Source organism: Chiloscyllium plagiosum, unplaced genomic scaffold, assembly GCF_037043375.1.
Source record: "Chiloscyllium plagiosum isolate Xiang-an unplaced genomic scaffold, Cpla_swu_hap1 HiC_scaffold_24, whole genome shotgun sequence".
Classification (NCBI taxonomy): Eukaryota; Metazoa; Chordata; class Chondrichthyes; order Orectolobiformes; family Hemiscylliidae; genus Chiloscyllium; species Chiloscyllium plagiosum.
The window spans coordinates 42,792,162-42,812,385 of record NW_028270162.1 but is presented as its reverse complement, the minus strand read 5'-3'; the positions used below and the strand labels follow the sequence as shown (position 1 = coordinate 42,812,385).

At 37.1% G+C, this 20,224-nt stretch overlaps 1 protein-coding gene across 1 annotated transcript in view; it reads right to left on the bottom strand.

Annotated features, from left to right (window-relative positions):
• Positions 1-20,224, bottom strand: part of nos1 (nitric oxide synthase 1 (neuronal)) — a 93,452-nt gene that overhangs the window by 58,541 nt on the left and 14,687 nt on the right. The window contains exons 3-8 of the mRNA XM_088000111.1: positions 11,918-12,038; positions 8,720-8,848; positions 8,471-8,616; positions 6,469-6,631; positions 5,010-5,101; positions 112-253 (exon numbers count right to left, since the gene is read on the bottom strand). Coding sequence (XP_087856237.1) covers positions 112-253; positions 5,010-5,101; positions 6,469-6,631; positions 8,471-8,616; positions 8,720-8,848; positions 11,918-12,038 — 793 coding nt within the window. The remainder of the gene's footprint in view (positions 1-111; positions 254-5,009; positions 5,102-6,468; positions 6,632-8,470; positions 8,617-8,719; positions 8,849-11,917; positions 12,039-20,224) is intronic.

Sequence of the window (20,224 nt, the reverse complement as noted above, 5' to 3'; positions counted from 1 at the left end):
TCAATAATAATCCACAAAGAAAATATAACATTCAGTTAAGCAATATGGAAACATCTATAAATAAGACCAAATACTGTAGGGTGAAACAAACTGTTATTTGATATACTGAACCTCAGTTAGCTCCACGGAAGCTGGGTCTCCAATAACAGAGCCATCAGGTTGTTTATACCCAGCATATCGTATCAACTGACTGTTCCAGATTCTGAAATCATGCTTGCCATCTATTCGTTGTGGGAATATTGTGATGGCAGACCTGTAAAATCATCAGTCTTATCATTGTTGAATTATGTTACACCAACATCTATTGCCATTAATTAAAAATGTTTGTTTCTAAAATAAAATATTCTGAACTCTCAGTTAAATCTGTGAAATTTGTTTCTATACAAAATAGTTACAAGCTACTTAAAATAAACATGACTCTGAGCTTCAGAAGGAGATATAAGGGTAATGATTAAAAGTTTGGTCAAAGACATAGGTTTCAACAGTATCTTTTAAATAAGCAACGTGAGATAAAGTAGTAGGGTATTTTATGGAGAAAATTCCTGAGCTTAGAGCTCAAGCTGCTGAAAGCGTGGCCATTAAAGATGAAGATGTTAAAACTGAACATCCTCAAGAGACTAGAATTACAGGAGTTACAGAGATGGGAACGGAGTAGGGAGGAGTGGAAAAGCCTTGGATGGATTTCAAAGCAAGGATAAGAGTTCTAAAATTGAGATACTATCCAGAGCCAGTGTAGGTCAACTGATAGGTGCAATGGGTGAAAGGAATTGGGTGCAAGTTAGAATGTAAATGGAAGAGATTTGGATGGCCTCAAGTTTTCTGAGCACAGAAACATGGGGGGCTCGTGAGAATGTGTTAGAAAAATCAAATCTATAAGTATAAATGACATAGACAAGAATTTCAGCAGTAGATAAAATGAGACAAGGCAAAGTTGGGCAATGGAGTGGAGTCAATTATTGACCAAAAAGAGGGTTAATCAAAGGAGGCAAAAGACATGGCTGAAGTATTGAATGAATACTTGCATCTATCTTTATCAAGGGTGGCCTGTGATGATACCATGGCTTTAAGGGCTATACTTTGTCCTGGATTTTTTTTCATGAGAGAGGTGACAAGTGGTCTGTTCAAATCCAATCAAGTAAACAGCTTGTGAGGCCTTGAGTTTTTTTAAAGTTGGAACAATAGAAGCAGCCTGAATGAGTGGAGGCAGGCTCCCACAGAATCAGGGTTTTAGTTTAGCTTTCAGTAATTGTTGCGGTTTTGAAGCCATCATAAATCTCTCCTTGCTACCGCAAAATACTTGAGTTCTCTCTCTGTGCCAGAATTTCCTCTTGATATTCTTTACTTCGAGATTGGAAATACATTATATGTGAGATGATCTATTTTACAGAATTTGCCTTTGCCAAGGGTGTGTTTATGTGATGTTACTGTACTGGAACAGTTCCTATTTAGTAATTAAATAACCTATTATTCTGTTAAATTTTCCAATAGAGTTAAAGTTAGAGCAATTCTTTTTTTGTATGTATTTTTAATGTGCTTTGATGAAAGCAGAGTTGTATAACCAATCAAATTACATCTAGAGCATTCCACCTTACACTTGCCATTAAATAAGGAAACATTAGGGTCTAGGCTATCTCCTTGACATATTTGAAGGTGTTTGGTCTGGTCCATCAGAGCTATGGTCTTTAACACCAGGCTATAAGATCGTAAGAAATAGAGACAGGAGAAAGCCCTCAGAACTGCCTCGCCATTTCCAGTTGATCATAGCTGATCTGCCCTATGCCTTAACCCCTCCTTTATGCCAGCTTCTTATTGTCCTCAATTTCTTGATTTTCAAAATCTATCTCATTCTTCTTTAAGTACTTATAATGGTCTAACCTCGATTGTTCAAGACATTGACTACCTTCTGAGAAGAAATTCCTTTGCAGCTCATTTTAATTGAGTGTTCCCTTATTCTGTAACTATGTCCACCAGTCTGAGATTTCTTCTCAACATATACCCAATTAAGCCCCGTTAGAATCTTTGATGTTTCAATATGGTCACACTACAATCTTTTAGACTCTAATGAATAAAAGACCAACTTAGCCATTCTTGATAAGTCAACCCTTTCATCCCAAGAATCAGCCAAGCGAATCACTTTTGAACTGCCTCAATGCCAGTATATCCTTCCTTAAAATTGTATACAGTACTCCAAGCCTCATCAATGCCTGGTACCATTGTAACAAGACTTTCTTATTTTTAAAAGAACAATTCCTTTGAAAATTCTACTTGCTTTCTTAATTACTTGGTGCACCTGCATGCTACCTTTTTGTGTTTCATGCCCAAGGACACCCAGATGGCTTTGTGCAGCACTTCTTTGACTCTCTCCATTTAAGTAGCAGTCTGCCTTTCATTCCTCCTAGCTAAACCTCACACATTCTTATATCAAACTCTACCTATCAAGCTTTTTATCACTCACTCAACCTATCCATATCCCCAACAGATTCCTTATGTCCTTATCACAAAATATTCTACCACCTATTTTTGTATCATCAACAAATTTGGATACAATCTAGCTCATTCTCATAGTCATTAGTATAGATGATAAATAATTGCAATCCTAGGCCTAAATCTCCACCAATTACATCTTTCCATTCTGCAAAAGATCCATTCATCCTAGCTCTTTATCTTCTGTGAGCTCCTATTTGGTGCAATAACCTTTTATGCATCCTGATGAATACCTTCTGGAACCCCAAATACACCACATCTACCAGTTCCCTTTTATTAACTCTGTTCATTCAACACTGAAAGAACTCCATCAAATTCATTAAACATGATTTCCCTTTCACAAAACCATGTTGATTCTACTTGATCGCACTAAAATTTTCTAAATGTTATATTATTTCTGTTCCTGTTGAACTTTAATAATGAACTCTAACGTTTTCCCAGTGACAAATGTTAAGCCAATTGGCTTAGAGTTCCCTGGTTTCTGACCCCTTTCCTTCTTGAACAACGGTGTCAGTTTAGCAGTTTTCCAATCTACTGCAATCTTCCAGGAAGCCAGTGGCTTCCTTAATATTTTGACCAATGCCTCTACTAGAAGACTTACTTTAAAACCCTTGATTACACACTCAATCAGGTCCTCTTGACTTGATGTCTTCAGTCCCATTAGTTTGTCAAATATTTGACTGTTGACTAGAGACTGTTAGAAGACTTTTTCTCCCATTAACATCATGTCATGGTGAAAGATTAGGGGATTCTGTTATAGAAGTGTTTATAATTGATGAGGAGGTATTAGATCCTCAGTATTTAAAGTTGACAAGGCATTGGGACCAGCAGAGATGCATTCAATGATATAAGAGGAAGTGAGAATGGAAGTTATAGATGGACAGATTATTGTCCAAGAGCCAAAGTTTGTAGATGATGTACAGTGCAGAGCAATGTGAAGAGATACATTTTGATAAGAAGAGGCAATATAAAATAAAGGGTGAAAATCTAAAGGGCTTCAGGAGCAGAGGGTATAAACGCATGATTCATTAATGGTGGCAGGATAAGTTAAGAAAGCTTGCAGTATCCTATCCTTTATTAACCAGACATGGAATACAAGAGCAAGGAGATGGTATTGAGTTTATATAAGAATGGATTCTGAGGAAGGGTGACTAGAGCCGAAACGTTAATTTTGATTTCTCTTCCCAGATACTGCCAGACCTGCTGAGCTTTTCCAGCAACTTCTGTTTTTGTTTCTGATTTACAGCATCCACAGTTCTTTCAGTTTTTGTCATGTTTAAGCACTTTGGAGAGGAAAGGAGTTTGGAGATCTATTGATACTTGTCAAGTTTAGAGTAGTGTAGAGATGTCTTTTGAGGGAGAAGGGTATTTATGACAGATTTGAAGGAAAGGGAGAATGAAAGGGAAGTTGGACAACTATTAAAAATATCACTGAATGTGGGAATGAAGAGAGAAGTATAATTATTGTTTAACTAACTATACTAAACAAATTTAAAGAGCATGTTCATATTTAATAAGGTAAAATATAGGTGCTTTGAATGCCAAAATTCACATCTTAAACTCTACAGGTCAGCCCAAAATGATGAAAACTTTTATACATCATAACAGTATTATGAATTTGTGTCATCTTCATGGCATACTTTTCAATTCAGTTCATACTTCACCTTCAAGTTAATATCTTTGATGGAAGACAATATGCTCTCCCATTTACCAACATGGGACTGATCATTGGTCAAGGACTTTTTAAAAGTCCAAGCCTTGGATTTTATATTAATTTGGATCTCGCTGGGAACCTTAGCAAAAGACAGAGCTTTGTGCTAAAAGGTAAAAATTGGTTGAGTTAAAGAATTTGGCAAAACTTCTATAAAACTAACTGCTCAGTTGGTTGAACCCTGAACTAGAAGACACAGGACACTGACTACAAATCTGTTTTTCATCTATCTTATGATGTGGAGGAGATCAGCAGATTGCAAGAACTGTGCACAATGCTTGGTGCTTTCATTACCCTTGCCACATACAGTAGGAGTGGTTCTCAGCACCTCCAAATGCCATAAACATGACTAAGATAATAGGGAAATCTAAATAGAATGGTGCAAACTGTCTACATGGTAATGCCAAAAAGAATTCCTACTTCTACAGTAGTTATGCATGGTGCAATTCCCTGATCAATCATCTAGACTCACATATGAGGTAGAGTATTTAAGAATGATATACAACATTGAAAAATGATATACAGTTCTGAAGAATGAAATATTCCACTGCCGTATGTCATGATATCTTTAGCTGATCAGAACAGTAAATTACAGGATTAGAAAAATACTCAACCAGACCTAGTACAATTTATTTTGAATTGTTGAAGGCCTCTGTTAAACTATTGGCAAATTCATAGTGACTAAGCAACTTTGCACGGTAATATTTAACAATGTAATTTATATTCCAATGGTTATTGGCTCTGACTAATTTTCTCTCTAAGCCCAAACCAGAAGATCAACTTGATCAATAAAATGAGCTCCCATGGCACTAACCTGAGATTCCCCTTGTTGGTTGCATATTTGATGTGATTACAAACATAGTTGAACATTCCATGAGCACTGGAGCAGTCACGTGCATCAAAGACCTGCAAACATTGCAGCAATTAAGAAACTATCATAGAGACAATCTATCAGATCCTATTGTTTCTTGTAAATGTTATGTTCGCTTGATTCACAATTTTCCTTTTTTCTTCTATAATATTACTCACCACTACTGCACCAACACAATACTTGGTACATGCTACAGAATATTATAAAACCAATGCTTCTGAATGATAGAGAAATCCCACTAAATTAACTTTGATACAATTTCAGAACCTTATAGTTATGCCAGTTAAAATCTAGAGTGCTTGAATTGAAAAGATTATGCAGAATATCCAAGAATACCCATGTCCTATTGAATAGATTTCTGACACAAAGTCTATGGATTATGAACATTTATCAGAGTAAGATAACTAATATCTTGGATGGCAATCCCGTCTGGACATATTAAAAAATTCTACTTAAAGATCTTTCTCTTTTCAATGCTGTACATTTGCAATATCGTTGTTTTTTAAAAAAGATAATATTTCCAACATTCACAAATGTTCTTTGGACTTCTACATAGTCTCAGTTCTTTGTTCAGTAATTGTGTTTTATTGATTAATTGGTGGAAGCATGTCAGGACAGATCTCAATTTAATGACATCGTAAAATAGCAGATCACAAGTAGGCAACATGCTCAATATATCTAAAAATCAACAGAGAGGCAAAGATGCTGTTAATTCACAATCAGCTATTACACACTATTGAATAGCAACCTTGTTTATTCATTGTCTCTTATTATTAATATTTATTCATAGCAATCCATTCACAATCATGCCACATCTTTGGAGTGGACAATTGAATTTTTACCACCATTTTTCTGGGTAAAATTGTTCAATATATATTGGTTGGGATTTTGATTAATTAGAAACTACTACAAATATAGTGAAAAATATTTAGGGGTAGATGTACCATATCTCAGGGGAAACTGCCAGGTTTGAGAATCAGTGCTACAGGATGATAGGTATGTTTCTACCTTACATTCCATATGAGCACAGTTCTCTACTAACAGCCTCAGCATTTACTCTTGGCAGCTTACATTTGTCAGCTAACACCTGACAAAGTTGTTACTTATGCAATTCTTTTTATGAAAAGTTCATTGCAGAACCATTATTTTCATGATGTACATTTTACAGACTAAAGTCATATCGGTAACTATATATCACTGTATATAAGTGATTAAAGGACACTTATCTTATGAAAATTTATAATATGACAATTACATGCTTGCTAAAAATTGAAAAACAATTGGGTTATTTTTCTATTGTATTTGCCTTTTTTCCTGCTTCATCTACCTAATGTGCTATTCACTTCCCATTATAATTGCCCCATATTAGTACATTCTCAAACAATCTGTGGTAAACCCCAACCTGTAACTTAGACCACTGGATCCTCCCAATGCAGCGGGTAGCATTTCTCCAGGCATGTTTGGCCCCATAAATGAGCTCAGTGTCTTTAAGTTGGTAAGTGCCAGTCATTTCAATCTCCTTTGTCACCTGCTCAATCCTCTGAAGATGGGCCTTGGACCCATGCCTATCGTTGAAAACAAAGAAATTAATGTTTATAATAAACAGGGCCCAATGTAACTGAATGTTTAATTGGGAGACAAAAGTTTAATTCACCAAGATCTGTGCCAGTCTTTGCATTTTTAGTATGCTTTTTCTTTTAGTTTGATATTGTCCTTTACCTTATTTGACAAAAGCTTTATTTTTTGCAAGGGGTATAAATATATTCTGCATCATTAAATTATTTTTAAAACATCCACTGATATTTTACCCAGTTACACATTTATCCAATTTACTGAGGTCAGTAAACCGACGAGTTACCCATCATATATCAGTATATTCTTGGACTTCACAAGAGGATTTTACTGAAGTAAATTGATGAAATTTGAATCAGATAAGACATAACAGCTCCACATTTTAAAGTTGTATAATTTAAATAACTACCATCTGTCTCAGGCGGTATACTGATTAGTAAGCTCTACTTCTCTATATACCAGTGTCGTAGTTAGAATTAGAATTATAATTAGGTTCATTGTCACATGTACTCAGGTTACAAAATGACAGGAGTACAGTGAAAAGTGTTGTCAGTACATGGCACCATCTTAGGTACAAAGTACCTAGGTATAAATCTTAGGTACAAAAAATGGAGAAAATAAAGAGAAAAGTTATACTGCATTACATAAACACATAATATAAGTTAGGAAAGTAAGAAATAAAGCTAAAAATATAGACATTGCTATAAGGGTTTCCAAATGGTCTGAGCAGGTGCCACCAGCTCCGAACCAGTAATCATAACTCCCATATAACATAGGCCGATTAACTTTGAGCAAAAGCATAAACAATCTGCAGTTTAGTGCTGTGAACTTCAAGGAAATGGGTTGATAAATCTCAATTTCATTTCATGAAACTCTTGTGTAACTCACAGTATGGCTTAATACTTCTCATGAGGATTTTCCTTAATCAAATTACTGAAATTTGGATCAGGTCGGACATAATAGTTCCATTATGACCTTTCTTTAGAAGGTCAGGTAGAAAGGTGATCGTCTCCATTTTTGAAAAAAGTGGGCAGAGTGAGGGACAAGTGAAACAAAAGGCAAGATCAGGGAACACTTAAGGGATGAGGGAGAATGTCTACAAAACAGAGGCCAGAGTTCATAGTCTGAAGTTATTGAACTCAGCGTTGAATCCTGAAGAGTGTAAGCAGAAAATGAAATGCTAGTCTTCCAGCTTGTAATCAGCTTCAATGAACCACTATAACATGCGGAGGATAAAAATGTGTGCATTAAAGCAAAAAATACCATTCAAATGGAAAAAGACTGGAAGATCAGGGTCATGTCATGTTTTCCCTCCCAGTGTCTGTATTTTTAAAAATTTTATCCATTTTTCTAATCAATCTGGTCAGACATGCTTTTACACACCTCTGAAACAGGTTGGACTTGAACTCCAGTCTCCTTGTCCGGGAGGAGGAACAACACTTCTGCACTACAAGTGGGCCCTCTCTTCTTTTTATGTTTTTGCTTTCATTCAGAGCTGCTTTTATTCTGCTATTAACACCTACTCTAGATCAATGCTCTGTCCCCTCTGCATAAATATTACCACATCCTTTGCTCTTTTCTCTAATTTCTCTTTCTCTCTATGCTTTTCTAACCTTCCATTTTGCTCCATTCATGCACCTTCGCTTTTATACAGCATAAAACTCATCACTTTTCCATCTCCCCTCAGTCCCAAAGAGTCATTTTGATGTCAAACATGAACTGTACTTTTCATCGTCACAGATGCTGATAAATCTGTTGAGTTTCACTTGCACTCTTTGTTTTTATAGATACAGAAGTTCCCCACTTCAAATAAGCATAAATCAAATAATTGCCTTTTGATAGATGTATAGTACTGGTTAATAAAGTCTTCTGCCAGTGGAAGTAACTTCTCCTTTGTTCGGGCTTCATTTGGTTTCCTCACTTGCTGGTTTGGCATCATAACTGATCCCAAGCAAATCTGCTCTGTACACCCAGCTCCCTGTAAACACAAAATGCATTAGATATTTTCTGGACCTGTAATGCATTTCTTTATGTTAAAAAGTTGAAAGATTGTCAGAGAATTTCAAATATTTGAATCTGACCTTTATCTTTCCAGAACTCAGATGTAGTGTATCATTTAAAACAGCACCTGTTTCCCAGTTCTTTATCTGAATAAAACAGGGACATTTCGTTGGACTGCCATTTGACAAATCTTTTACAGGCGACTCTTCCTGGAATGAGATGATTTGAAATAAATGAATTATTCACCTTCGTTCACAAAAAATAACTGAAACCGGTATATTTAAGTGGAAAGCATAGGAAAAATATTGATCCTTAAAAGGGATGGATTAACATCTAAGTACTTGTCAGGCTGCATACTTAGCAAAAATAACTCAGTACTTTCTGTTGTAGGCAATTTACTTCTGGATTACACTAGTGAAACAGAAGTTTCAGTTCTAATATTTGTAAGTGGTTAAGATCTAGAGAACCAATGTGTCAAGCATGCAAGAGATATCAGAATAGTAATTGGCAAATTAGGAAACAAATGATCTCTGATTCATTAAGATTATTTAGGATAGGTGCAGAATGATTGAGTCCCAACAGTGTGGGAGCAGGCCATTTGACCTCCAAAGTGAATCCCACTCAGACCCAACCCCCTACCCTATACCTGTACCCCTGCATGCCCCATGGCTAATCTACCTAGCCTGCGCATCCCTGCACATCTTTGGACTTCGGGAGGGAACCAGAGTACCCAGGGGAAACTCACACAGACAGAGGGAGAATACGCAAGTCCCTGCCGTTGTGAGGCAGTGATGCAAATGGGAAAGTGTTTTCAGAAGCTAGTATTTGCAGTGGCCTTATCATCCACCATTATTAAGATGGCTGGTGGATAATGGTAAAGAAAACAACAAGCAAGTACAGTGTAAGAATGAAAAGATATCTGATTTACTTTTGATAACTCATGCTCCAATCCCTGAAAACATTCTGGCAGATAATTTACATAAAAATAATAGAAGCTGCAACTGTGTTTAGTTTATATTGTTACACAGGTGTTCAGAAGTGGGATAATTACATGAGAAACTAACGGAATTTAACTCTCTTGAAGCAGGGACAATGAGTAACAGTTTACATTGGCATTGATTTGAAATTTTGTGTTTGTATAATTTCTGCAAAGAAATAGTAATAACCTGAGACTAAATTGAAACTAAGAAAAATGTCCTTTTGAGAAGACTGATTACATTGACAAGTGTACTATTCAGCTGAAAGGTACTTTTCTTGGATGTGTATTGAAGAACCAGCTGTTATAACAATATTTCAGCCAAATGTTATTGTTTGGGGTTTTCAAATGTTTCTTCGCATGTTTGGTCAAGGCACTCAAGAAAGGGAACTTCTAGTCCATAACTCCTCTTGCACATCCCTGATTTTCATTGTTCCATCTGTGGTGGGTTGGACCTTCACTGACTCGGCCCTAAACTCTGAAATTCGCTTCTGACATCTCTCTGCTTATCTATTGCGCCCTCCTCCAATTTAACTTATGCTCTTGGACCAAGTTGATCACTAATCATAGTCGCTTTTCATGTGGTTTAGTGTCATTTTTTTTCTCGTAATGGTCCCTGGAAGTGGCTTGAGATGTTTTTCATTTGACAAATCCAACTCTACATCAGGAATGTTTCTAAAGAAGACAGTCCAGTGGAGAAAGGACAGACAATGATGGCATTACTGGACATTACCAGATGTGCAATACGGAAGCACTAATCCTTACAGATGGGAAACTCCAGAATTTCACTAAAAGCAGCACGGCAAACCAGTATATTGTCAAATAAAACAATCTTCCAACTTTGCATTGTTGCTGGAATTTCAACAGCCACTGAGAGGAAGGGTGGTGCTAGAAGGGGCCATGCTGGATATTTCCCTGCCACCAGACCATTTTTCACATGGTGAGAGAACTAAATTATTGGCTGTTCCCACCTCAGTGGCCCATGGAAGGGCAGCTCTTGCTGTGGGCATGGTTGTGAAATCCCAGCCCACCCCACCAATCACACTACAAGCACTATGCAGTCTCCAACCCCCATATTGCTAAGGTCTGCTCATCCTGCTGCCATGTCCTCTACTCCAAAATACCTGCCTTCAAAGCTGATAGTCTTTGAGATGCTCTTTCCTCAGCTTCAGCCTCAACAGCAGCCATCATTAGCATGGGTGCTGCTGGGCTACCAATCCTTTGATTAAACCTGACTACTCTTGTGAGTGGGTAGTCATGCCACGTAATTAGGCACCACTGGGACTAGACCACTCTAAATCCTGTCAGCAGCTGAAGCAGGATCACTTGGCACTTTCAGGACTGGCAGCAGCACTTCAGGAGTCATGGCAAGTCCTTACCCAGAATAAAATGTCTGGAAATATTTCAAAATCCTATTTTGCACTGAGTAAACAATTATTTAAAATGCCTGTATTTTGTCTCAATGTATATCTTTTCTCCCATCTTCTGAAGACATCACTGAACTGTATTTGAATGAATACTGGCTATGCTCAGTTATCTCACTTTTTTCCCATTATAAGTGTGTGAGTTAAGACAGAATGGCAATAAACCACTCCACCATGAGGGATGTAGAAATTGAATCCAATCCTAGCATCAAGAAGCATACACTGTTCATATATGTATTTTCAACCTTGGTTATTCAGTCATGATCAGAATCAAGGGATCTAGCTGGCTGATTTTATATCTCCCTCTTCAGCCCATGAAGACCGAAAAGAATTTTAATACCTTTTAGCTGAGATCAGTTTATTCTGCTTGAGGTGTTTGTTGCACATAACTATCAAATGAATGGGAGAAAGTGAAGCCTGCAGATGCTGGAGTATCAGAGTCGGAAAGTGTGGTGCTGAAAAAGCACAGCAGGTCAGGTCTGAGGAGCAGGAGAGTCGACGTTTTGGGCATAAGCCTTTCATCAGGAATGAAGAAAGGCTTATGCACAAAACGCCAACTCTCCTGCTCCTTGGGTGCTGTCCGACCTGCTGTGCTTTTCCAGCACCACACTTTTCGAATATTAACTGAATGGGGAATGTTAAAATTATTAAATACTTTTCCTCTATTAATATTATTTCAATGCCGCTAAAACCTCGATCAAATGCTCTCAAATTCATGCTTCCAATTTTTAACATTTCATGTTTATAAAATGTATTAATGAAATTGATAATTAATCAGGTATGATAGAAACAGTTACTTAATACCATTTTTGTTAGCAGTTACACATTCATTCTTTGACATTTCATTTTTCTGTGATGTTAATGATAAATTATCTTACCTGTTCGGAATAAGAACTAGGAAGTACTGTCAGCATATTTTTGTTTCTCCACAAATCATGAAACACTCTGTCGTTCTTGGATTGAAGATGCAAATACTGCTGGCCTTTGTCTGCCTCTCCCCTAAATGTGAACAATATTTTTTTGGATTATAAGTGGATAATAAGTCTTTTACTCATTTTCTGTTCCTTATGCTTTAGAGTAGAATTTCAATGCAATTTTGAACAATCATATAATTTTGAGCATGTGTTCCACACTACCTATGCACAAACCTGGAAAAATTTAATCTGGCATTAACTACCCTTTTTACTGCATTCCTGATGTCAATCACAGTCTTAAATTCTAACAATCGACACTGTGTTCATTACAGTAGCACCTATTACATATCATTCCCATGCAGTAGCCCTATTATGCATGCAGCCTTAACCGAAAAATTCCACATTCATTTTCAAGGAATTTATTACCTCAGTGATTTATATTTTCTTATCTAAGTATTTCTTATAGTTCTTATCTAAGTATTCTGATCGACTTCTGATAGATTTAAAAATATTGTCTCTCCTTTGCAGCCTCCTTCTGCTACTCCAGCAATGCAGCCTCCTTCTCCCTCCACAGCCCACTTCATTTCCATTTAGTGGGCCCCTATTTCTCTACAGTTTTGCAGTCCCTTCTGTTCTTCTCCAAAGTCCCTTTCTTCTAATACCAGAGAGAACTTTTTCCCTCTCCTCCGACAACCCCTTTCTATCCCAACTCAACTTACAATTCAGCTCTTCTCTCCCTCACGCTGCTTTTACCAGCCTATTTGTATCCCCTTTCTTCTGCCCCCTTCCACCCCTTTCAACTCCCTTTCTCCCCTCACAGCAGCACCCTTTGTCCTCCTGCCTCAGACTCTTACCCCCCGCACAGCCCAGAACTGGCCAAAGGCAACCACCTCTCCCTACTACCCAGTGTAGACGAAGTAAGCTTGATTACTCCAGCACCTTTTCCTGAAGTAGACATGGAGACATTAGAAGACAGATAGACATAAAGAAAAAAAAACACAATACAACATAAAAAAGCCAAATAAATGCACAATCATGATGGCAACAAGTTGAAAGGAGGTGAACACTAATTGCACAATTATACTTACCACATGACTTCAATTTAAACAACAGAAATGATCCTTAGGCAGTGATTACTGTCAATATCTTATATTTCCATCATCAGAATATTTTTTGTGATATATTAATGCCATTCAACAATGTACATTTTGCTAAGTACATTAAAAGCAACATTTTAAATAGGTCAATGTTGGAAGCATATATTTGCCACCTCACCCAGCTGGAGCCATAACCCTCTATATCACGAAATTGCTTCATTATAACGGGAAAAAAGTCTACTTGCAGTGCGTTTATCAACAAGTCTGGATCTTAATTAGACTTGAAAATTCATAAATTATGCTTCACTGTTTGAGCTCCTGCCTGACGTTTTGGATTAAGTTAAGAAAGGTTTAATTATAGAATGTTTGACAGTGTATTGATGGTGTATTGTCATTGGTCATGGATAATAACAAAAACCATGACAAAAATAATTCATTTTCCAATTAAAATACAGCATTATACTTGTATTGCTAACATGCTAGCAACCCCATCCATTGAATTGTCCATTTCCTTATACTATTATTCTTAAATCATCTTCATGTTCAACGTGTCTTGTGATCGATTTTATTTTGTCAGCTATATAGGCTGTGTCAGAAATATTGATGATAATCACTAATAAAAGATGGGAATGTTCATTTAAGAATGTGGATAATGAAGAATATGCAATGAAGAGTCAGTTAATGACAGACGTAGATCAAGAATTTTCCACAAATAGTTAGTCAAAGGAAAAGAAATGGATCTTAGACAACATACACAAAATAATGACAAGTAGAGATGAGGTAAACCTTGGAATCCTCCTGATATTCTTATGAAAAATTCAATTATACTCCAGTGTGAATAACTTCATTCACCAACTGTGCTCACTGCTGGGACCTCACGCTGTTAAACTGTCCACAGTTTTCCAGTAACAAAATCTCCTTTATCAGTCAGACAGTCTTTAATTGTTTATCTACCTCAATAAAATGGGGGGCATGTATAACCATGGAAGCACAAATTTGATTGCTGCTTTGAATGCTAAATCCTGGGAACATTATGTTCAAATTATCATGGCAACAGTCATAACCTGGGATCACCTATGCACATATTGAACTTCTTTAATTGAAAGAAAAAAAATGTAGCAAAAAAAGACTGAATGTAAATTCTGAGCAATAGAATTCAGTGATTGTCTGCAAAGCCTGAATGAATTATTCTCAATTTACCGTGAGACCATGGGATCAAGAAAGTTTCAAAGGGATGGACTTCAAACGGAGAAATGTGCTCCAAACTGAATTGTAATCCACTGTGATAATCTCAGACTGTGAACATGATGGGATCAAAGAGCAGGCTGGCTGAGAGATATGTATGCGTTCCCTTTTGAGGATTATTCAAGATCAGATGGTAAAAGGTAGTTTCAATCCTGGACTGTGTATGTTGTGGACGAAGGTGTGTGCTGTGAGGGTCACAACTGAGGAAACGCATAGTCATCTCTGTGCTGCAGGTAAAAAGAAAGAAAGTCTCTCACTCCTTTAGTTTTTGAAGCCAGAAAGCAATGAAAACCTTAGTCAAAAGAAAACATGATTAAAAACCTAACATAATGGTAAGATATCCATGTTAACTCTTCATAGAATCCAAAGACTGATCCTTCTTCCTTTTCTAACTTTTCTCTTTATTGGACTCACCTCTTATTTCAAATTTGTGTGTGTATTAATTCTTCTCATGCTTCCTAACTAATAAACTTACACTTTCATTAATTCAAAAAAGGCTGGTTAAATTGGCTCCTTTAAAAACATAAGTTCATTTCGTCTGGAAGAAAGTTTTTCCACCAGTAAAGGAATACTTTTAATATTAACCTTGTTCTGACCAAATGAGGGGATGGATGAGCGAAGACATTGATCCAGTTCAACCCTTCTCAGCTAGGAGGTTGATGATTTGTGATATCCAATTGTGATAACTTGGGAAATTTTGGCAATGCACTGGTCATAAAAGATTCAAGAATGCAAATTAAGGTTTATGATTTACAATCATGTATTACCTCCAACTAAAGTAGGCATTGGTCTTTAATTTATAATTCCAATGTTTCTCACACTTTTTTGCTTTCTCAATAATTGAAATACCCACAACAAAGACAACAAAAAGTGTGTACTCAGAATAGTCTCACATTTTTTCTTTTGAATACTCATCTACACAGAAAAGCATTTCTGATTTTAAAAATAAACCTATTAAATGTGTCTTCAAGTTTATTTTTGGAGGAAGTGCAAAAAACTGAAGAGAAGAATATTTTCATTGATTGAACAGTATTGAAAGATTCTGGAAAATTAGATGCACTGCACATGTTCAGAGATTATAGTCACAATCCAATCTGTTCTAATAATAAACATTACGTCTCAACTCAGACTTTTGAGAGTTGTTGAGGTGTTCAAGTAAACATTTCATTGGAGTCATCAAAAAGCATAAAAGACATTCATTTTTTTTGTGAAATGTGCACATGTAGTTATTTTTAGTTTTGAATCCTTATTTTAGACATTAGATATTTCAATTTCTGAAAAAATGCTAGACTTATTCTTTGGAGATTTCAAAAAGCACTGAGATATTTGCCAAAACCCACTGCCAGGTTCTTAAACTTGGTGGCCATTTTGTATGGAGTGATAAGTAAGTTTATATATTCATTTTTTTTTAGAATAAATGTCCTCCTAAAGATTCATGAAGGGATACAAAAATGCAATAGTAACAAATCAAATGATACAATAGATAGTATGTGCAGCTGTATAATATTTTGAATATCAGTCCAGTCTACGTTAAAACCTTTCTGCAGAGGTCAAAGACTAATAGTCCATTTTGATAATGGCTGTGCTTTCTGACATCAAGTCACTTGCACATTAGCAGTGATGTCTGTTATAAATGTAGGAATAAATACTTACCAAAAACAATTAATGCTACAATTTTAAGAAAAGAATGTATAAGGTCACAGACTTAAACCATTAAACAAGGAAGAAGATTTTAATGTTTAAATATCGGCTTAATATTGTGCTCTACACAGTCAGCAATTATTAGTGTGTTGATGCCAGTAACAGTTCCTTCAATGATTTGGGATTCTATTAGTTGAAGCAACAGTCATTGAACACGTGATGAGATATATTTGAAACCAACTGAAAAAATAATTTACATTGGCTGTTTAAAAAAACACATGTCACTATATATTAAAGCACATAAATACAATTAGAATGTTAACTTCAAAGCCGACATTTTTTTATTGGATCTTTCTGATTCTAAGGTTCCATCACATTTTTCTTAATTTATACCCCCTCAATGAGGACAGAGATTATCAAGTACTTTCCATGGACAGCCAAAAGGCTATAAAAATGGTGTTATATCAGTTGAGGTAAGAAGCAAGATCATGACAAAGAATGAAATGAAATAACAGACTTGAATTCTTATAAAAATAAACAAAAAAATAACAAAGGTAATGGTAATCCAGAGTTCCACTTCAAAATGCTGGTTAGGATGCAGTGAATGTACAATGTTGGACAGCACATTTAATTAAGACTCTGGAATGGATTAAGGTTTATTAGGATGACACCGGGGATGTGCAATGTGAGATTGGAGAAGTTGGGATTATTCCACTTACCGCAGGAAGGTTTAAGTTATAGCAATTAGGAAAAATAGTGCTTCTTCTGGCAGGTGAGCTGGTAACCATGCATGATAGATGTAAAATCATTAGCAAGTGATCAAAAGGAGATTTGTTTTCACCACAGGGGATTTTTAAGGTGTGGAGAGTACTATGTGAAAGAGCAGTGGAATCAGATTTGAAAATGAACTTTCAAAAAGCAATTTGACGTGCTTGAACAGAACTAAATTACAAGGCTGAGAGTAAGAATCTGGGTATGGGATTAGTTTGGGTTGCTGATCCAGACTGCATTCACAGACACAGTGATCTAAACAGCTTCCTTCTATGCTGTAAGATTTTATGATTCTTTAAAGTAGTTCAGGAAACCCCAGATTAAAACTGGTGATGTCAGAATGAACCTCCGACACTGTAATAACAGTAATATCAGTAATAACACTTGGAATGATACCTCAGAACTACAGTGGCCCAAATCTTTGATTTACTTAACTGAACAGCCCCTAACAAAAAGTGCTCATGCCTCTGATTGGTAGCTGTACATCACTCCAAATACATTAGCCTTATGCGCAGGGTTAGCTGTTATGGAGCCACAGGCCTGACCTTGACTCAGTCAGTAGAATCTCTGCCCCTATCACCAAGATCACCCTGACCAGAAACCTGACTGTGGCCAACCCCCTGCACTAGTATGGGAGGCTGTCCTTGCCTTACTCTGTAGGACCTCCTGACTGATGGTGCCTCCATAGACTTTAGTGAGGACTATCCTCCTGAGAATTTGAGACAAAGCTGCTTGCTTGCTGCATATGCAATGTATTTGCTATGCAAACTGCTAGCATGTGGTGTAGGTATGAGATTGATGTAGAACATCGTCAAACAGCAAGATGTACACACCCCCTACACTGAGGACTGCTGGCCATCATGGCATGCTGCTTGGTCATGTGACTTCACTAATTGGCAGGGCAAGGCATGGATGCTGCAAGCAAGCTGTTAGGAACTAACTGTTTGAGTGCTAAAGAGCAAGCAGCCCTGAGAGGCAGCCTGGTCCAATCCCTGATCTGGTTACTCAGCCATGTGTGCTGCAGCCTCTCAATAATAGTTGCTGGTGTGTCTTGCAAGTCTGTGCTTCCTATGTGCCCTTTAAATTTATTAGAGATGTGCTATAGTGGTTGTAAGGGGTTTGCAATTTCAGATGCCAATGTCCGTGGACAAGGGGTGCATGTGGCTGGTGCCCTTGGGTTGTGCTACTCGATTCTGTTCAGTAATGCACAATGTGGAGGTGACTTGGAGCAAGCCACCAACTAAATCTGTCAGGTAACTGTTTTGACGTCATGTTGAGTTTTCTTGTTCGCCATGTTTGATAAGATAGGAAGCTGAATATTAATGATGTGAGTTGGGTCATTAACAAGGCATTTAACAAGAAATAATTCCCCTTAATTGGCAATTTGCTGCTGCCTCACCAGAAATTTGCCCATGCTGTTGGTCAAAAGCAAAAAAGGTGGAGTAAGATGCTCCCAGTGTTGAGATGGGTCTTGCTGAGCTTCTTGTCCCATTTTGCCTCAAATCTCAGCTTAGCCCACGTTGCTCAGAGCTCTGTAAAATTCTGCCCAAAATATGCACAAAAATGAAGCATGGGAAATCTATCAAACACTATAGAATGCTGCAGAATGTGAAACAAAGATGCTGTACATGCTGTTCCTTGCTTGGGCTGAGATAAGAGAATTGCTCCCTATCCCTAATGGATACAGTCTCTTGCTGAGACCCTCTTCTTTTTTCTCCTCTTGTGTTCCTTTTCTATCATGTTGCAGACCAAGGGTCATAGAAGTGGGGCATTCAAAACTGGGAGCAAGCAGTTCCAAGTGGAACCATGGAAATCAGGACAAAATCCTTCAACAGATACTACACAACTCACTGAAGATATGACCAACTTTAAGCAGCAGTACAATCCTCCAAAAGTTTCTACTAAGACAGCAAAGGTCAGTTGAAATAAAGCAAAAACTAACTAAGCTGTCAGTGTTTCATGTTCCTTAAAGTAGCATGGAGTTCTTTCCAAGATTAAAGGATGGAATACCATTGAGGCCAAAAATGACACAGTACCCAATTTCACTGCTCATATTAATATCAACTCCAAAGTGGAACATGGTGCAGCCCACAACAGAAGTGCTTTGGATATGAAATGGTATCTGTAACATTAAAATATAGGCATTATCCAACAGTATGATGCAAACATAGACTCCTGAGGTTCATTAATTATTTCAGAGAACAAATCTTTACAATATTTTAAGGACTTCACTTCTCACCTCGTGAGTATTCTCCTGTGTTCTCTATAAAAGGCAATAAGACAATGCCTGTCAACAGGGTAGATAATTATTTGCCCCATTTGTGGCCAATTCCTTCACAACTGGAATATTTCTAGCATTGGAAAAGATTGCTAATGTACGAGGGACCCACTGGATAAACCCAGGAGGTTCCAGAAGAGTGGGGGAGGGGGGGCGGGGAGAAGGTGGCAGTCTATCATGGGGCCCAAGACAGTAGCCAACATCTCTGTGGTCAACATCACATGTCCAGGGCATGTCTAGCACCAGATTCCTCATGGTGACTTACTGAGTGGTAATGTTTGCAGCTCTAAGTGAGTGTGACATGTTCACCAATTGGATGACAGTACCAGCGACTTTCTATTAATTATCTACCACTGACAAAGGCCGACATCACTATCTGCTGGCGTGGGTTTGGATTCCACTTTGGGTCCCAACAAGAGGATTTGCTGCTTCTCTTAAATATTCAGCTCTAGCAATGTGAATAACTTCCTACATCTCCACTGTACACCCTGCAGTGACCTCACACTGATAAACTACCCACTGTTTTCCATTATCCACATTTCCTTTCTCAGTCAGGCTGCCTTAGAACTCTAACTGAAACAATGAGTAACTATGGTAGCACAAATCTGAACACTGAATTTAAAGGCCATATCCCAGGAACACACAAACAAAGTAATTCAAAAATATGTATCTCTTTGAATTGGCCTTCTATTTATAATTTCAGTCTTTATCTCTCTCTTTTGCTTTCTAATGTTTCTAAACCACAAAACCCAAGACTACAATAAATGTGCACTCAGAATGTTCTAATATTTTCTCTCTTGTAGACACAATCCACACAATAACAGCTTGTCTGATTTAAAATTAAACCTTTTTACTTTATCTTCCGCTTTGTTGGCAGAAACATTATGGAACATAATAGAAAAGTATTTAGCATTATAATGCATTGAACAACACTGATGAGTTCTAGAAGGTTAGGTACACTGCACACGTTCACATATAGTCAGAATTCAACTAACTGTTACAGCTGTCTCCTGAAATATTCTTAAGCACTAGCTTTTGAGAGCTTCTGAAGTAAGTTCTTTAATGTTAGCATTAAAAGACACAAACAATTCCAACAATTCAAGATAGATTTAATCACATTATTGTAAAGCATGAGACTTTCAATTTTTTAGCCCTTAATTTAGACATTATGTATTCAAATCACTGAAGAAAATATAGAATTGATCTTTGAGAACTTTCAAAAACATTTTCAGAGATTTA